General features: G+C 47.4%; 1 protein-coding gene across 2 annotated transcripts; it reads right to left on the reverse strand.

Annotated features, from left to right (window-relative positions):
* Nucleotides 1-282: 282 nt before the first annotated feature.
* On the reverse strand, nucleotides 283-2,166 carry LOC127046851 (uncharacterized). 2 transcript variants are annotated; one of them, XM_050944472.1, is made up of 2 exons: nucleotides 1,780-2,166; nucleotides 283-1,635 (listed from the first exon to the last, which is right to left on the reverse strand). In XM_050944472.1, the coding sequence occupies exons 1-2, from the start codon at nucleotides 2,059-2,061 to the stop codon at nucleotides 943-945; spliced, it is 975 nt and encodes a 324-aa protein (XP_050800429.1). In that variant the 5' UTR covers nucleotides 2,062-2,166; the 3' UTR covers nucleotides 283-942. The 2 variants fall into 2 exon arrangements, with proteins under 2 accessions (XP_050800429.1, XP_050800419.1); XM_050944462.1 differs by having other exon boundaries at nucleotides 283-1,638.
* Nucleotides 2,167-4,043: the final 1,877 nt, after the last annotated feature.

The following is a 4,043-nucleotide window of genomic DNA, read 5'->3' on the forward strand; positions in this document are numbered from 1 at the left end:
ATGCTATATACACAATAGGGCTTCCTCCACCCCTGTAAGTTAAAATACATTTGTGGCTTTCTTACAGTATTAAACAGTACCCCATTTCCAAGTGCAGGGTCCCCTTTTGCAATATCAGTTAATGTCTTGGGGTTGGTTGTTTCTTTCATGCTTAAAGTTTGGGGGGGTGGGGTGTTTTTCTAGCAAGAATGACTCATAGCATTCCACCAACTCCTGGGTCCTTTAAACTGCCCAATAGTGCTCCACCTTTACCCCAGGGGGTTACATTTAAACTGTCCAATAGCATTCCACCAACTCCTGGGTCTTTTAAACTGCCCAATAGTGCTTCACCTTTACCCCAGGGGGTTACATTTAAACTGTCCAATAGCATTTCATATTAATCAGAACTCACCATCCAACTCACCAATCAATTGTAACCCTATAGGAACAAAGGTAAGTAATTGCAAACATTCTGGCTATTCAGTGAGGGTGGGGTGTGTGCTTAAACCTATTTATTTCAACAAGCAGGATAGCTCAGTGGCTTAAGTAATTGTTTGGTAAACCCAAGGTTGGGAGTTCAATCCCTGAGAGAGCCACTTAGGGACATGGGATGAAAAAAAAAACAATATTTGGTCCTGCTGGTAAAAGCAGCTCTCCATAACAACTGTATTATACTCAAACATGTCTGAACTATCCTGTTTGTTTGGTTTTTAGGATTTTTTCCCTCCCACAACATGCATTTCAGCTTTTTGCTACAAATGAATGTCTTTTACACACACACACACACACACACACACACACACACACACAAAAACTAATTCTCACAAAAACTATTTATTTATTTTAAAAAGACATACAACTCCTTAAAAACAAACAAAGATGCTTCATTAAAACTTAAGGGCCAAAAGCCTTCTAACAAAACACAGATAGTCACAAAAGCCCCCCGCCCCCTTTTTTTTTAATTTACAGCTGCCAAGTTTTATATCGCATGTTTGCACCCTCACCATTCTCTAACTTAATCCTTTTAGATTTCTTACAAATAGTCTTTTTCTTAAGCAGGGTTCTGTAACTTCTTGTGCGAACTAGACGGTCAATATAACGTTGTAAGCAGGCATCTTCCGGCTTGGTCATTTTCTTTAAAACACGGTCAGGGTCTCCACTGAATTGCACAGCATTTATCAAAGTCACCCCTTGTGCTAAATGTTCTTGGGTTAGGCACAGACATTGCATAGCATAACCTATGGCAATAACAGTGTTTAGTAAGCTTTCCAAACACAGCTCAGCACACAGGGCCCGGAGCTTGCAGTTTATATCCACTGAAGTCCAAGTCACACAGTCATGGTGCCGTTGGGCTGGCGCATCTATGACACAGCCCTCACAATCTTCAAAAAGCTTTTCCCTAAGGCAGTGTTTAAGGACAGCATAAACAGCAACACGTACAATAATCCGCATAACTTTTTTACGCTCACGACGTGGCACTGGCTCGGACAGTTCTATGCCTAGCCTCCTCCTAAACTCTTCAAACCCATCATCCTCGGAGCCCTCTTCAACAATTTGTACTGGTGTTGAGCAAAAACATGGTGGGCCCGGTTCATCTTCGCTGCTTGATACAATGCTGTCCAGGGGCTCTGGGTCCTCTAGAAAGGCATCATTGAGCTGCTAAAAGATTTTTTCAAAAAAGAAACAGTGTAAGTACCTCAGCTTAGGGTTTTTTTTTTAAATTTACACAACCCCCCCCCCCGGTTCCTAGTCTCATTACCCTCCCCCCTCCCCACCGCCGTTTCTTAATCGTTCATTTACCTGAGAGCCATCTTTTCCATTTGCCTTGTCCACCGGTGACTCTCCCAAGTGGCGATCTGAGGGGTTGGACAAAGAGAGGCCATCAGGCTCTTTGGGATGTCTCACAAGAGTTTCGGGGTCGGATTCCGGCGTATCCAACAACGGCTGGGCCAAAGGGCTCCCCGTGGTCACAACCTCCTCCTCAGAACTGTCACTGATGTAACGTTTTCTCCGTGGACGGTCAAAGACTCTCGGGGGTAAAACAAAGTCTGAAGTTCTAACGGGGGTGGTAAAGGAGTCCATGTTTTCCTCTGAGCAGCCTTTCCACGCTTTCTAAAACACGTGTCCTTGGTAAGAAAAATGGCCTCCTCTGTTCGGCGCTGGTACTTATGGGGTATTGGTGCTGCACTCGGGTTGGTGGAGGGCCTTGGGAGGAGTTCTTAGAGGGGTCACCCCGGTTGGTCAAAATCTCCTCTCGGGGTGGTCCTTTCGGGAGGAAACCCATCCTGATTGGTAGAGGGTGGTGGGAGGAGTTCTTAGAGGGGTCACATGACCCTCTTCTAGACGGGGTCACCCACCCCCGGAAGTCACCCTGATTGGTCAAATCTCCTCTCGGGGTGGTCCGTTCGGGAGGAAACCCCTCCTGATTGGTAGAGGGTGGTGGGAGGAGTTCTTAGAGGGGTCACATGACCCACTTCTAGATAGGTCACCCGCCCCCGGAAGTTGCCCTGATTGGTCAAATCTCCTCTTGGGGTGGTCCTTTCTGGAGGAAACCCCTCCTGATTGGTAGAGGGTGGTGGGAGGAGTTCTTAGAGGGGTCACATGACCCACTTCTAGATAGGTCACCCGCCCCCGGAAGTTGCCCTGATTGGTCAAATCTCCTCTTGGGGTGGTCCTTTCTGGAGGAAACCCCTCCTGATTGGTAGAGGGTGGTGGGAGGAGTTCTTAGAGGGGTCACATGACCCACTTTGCTTCCGGTCATGTGGCCATCTTGACCCCGGAAGTAATACCCCCATAGGGTGGGACTTCCGGTGACAGGTGGGAGGGACTAGAGGGGTCAAGGGGCGGGGTTAGGGGCGGGGTTAGGGTTTGATTGATGGTAGGGCCCTTATACTACTATTCTTTTTTCCCATCTCCCTCATCTTTTCTGATTGTTTAGAATCATAGAATACCAAGGTTGGAAGGGACCTCAGGAAGTCATCTAGTCCAACTCCCTGCTCAAAGCAGGACCAAACACCAACTAAATCCCCAAATGATCCCCTCAAGGACTGAACTCATAATGCTGGGTTTAACAGGCCAATGTTCAAACCACACAACTCCAATCAGTGACCCAGCCCTTGCTCCCCTGTAGTTTGGTCTGACTGTGTTTCTCGGACATTCCTGATCTGACTCTAATGGCCTTAGTCACATGATTGCTGAGCCATTGACGTCTAAGCAGGGGAATGTGGGGTAGGAGCCAGGAGATGGTATTACCTCTGTAAATGGCATTGGATAAACCATTACTGGAATACTGAGTCTGGTTCTGGTGTCTACATTTCAAAAAAAGTTTTAGAATATAACAAAAGATCCAGAAAAGGGCTACAAAAACAATTCAGGGTCTGGAAAACCTGCCTTAAAAGAGAGATTTAGACCTGGTCTACACTGGTTGGGGCGGGGGCAGGGGGGAGGATTGACCTGAGATACGTAACTTCTGCTGTGAGAATAGCTGAGCTGAAGTCGACGTATCTTAGGTTGACTTACCTCGCATCCTCATGGCGCAGGGTCGACTGCCACTGCTCCCCTGTCGACGCCGCTTCTGCCTCTCGCTGCGGTGGAGTACAGGAGTCGATGGCAGAGTGATTGGGGATTGGTCACTACCCGCCAATCTGGAGGGTAGTGTAGACATACCCATAGGCTATGTCTACACTATGAGCTAGTGGTGTGATTCTCCTGTTTGGCTACTTATACTCACACTCATTCTGATTGTACTATAGTGAGTATAAATAACCGTGTAACTGCAGTAGCAAGGATAGTGGGACCGGAGGCATAGCTTAGCTAGCTGTGCCGAATAGGTACCCATGAGGTTCAGGTGGGTTTGTACTGCTAGAACCCTGGCTACCTGTGCTACCACAGCTACACTGCTATTTACACTCATGCTAGCTTGATGCAAGTATGTGCATCACATAATACCTTGGGTGGGAACATCCTACAGGACTGAGCAGGTCTGTAGCACAGAGCTCAGGTTGGAGATGAAGAATGTGATTCAGTCCCAGACCATCTACTGCATCTGCAGCACAGGGCATAGT

The sequence above is a fragment of the Gopherus flavomarginatus genome, chromosome 1 (genome assembly GCF_025201925.1).
Source record: "Gopherus flavomarginatus isolate rGopFla2 chromosome 1, rGopFla2.mat.asm, whole genome shotgun sequence".
Taxonomy (NCBI): Eukaryota; Metazoa; Chordata; order Testudines; family Testudinidae; genus Gopherus; species Gopherus flavomarginatus.

What these genes read in the sequence shown, in the direction of transcription:
- LOC127046851 (XM_050944462.1), bottom strand. Translation starts at nt 2,061, where the DNA reads ATGGACTCCTTTACCACCCCCGTTAGAACTTCAGACTTTGTTTTACCC. An exon ending in ATGGAAAAGATGGCTCTCAG is followed by an intron (nt 1,639 to 1,779) that starts GTAAATGAACGA and finishes AAAATCTTTTAG; the next exon opens with CAGCTCAATGATGCCTTTCT.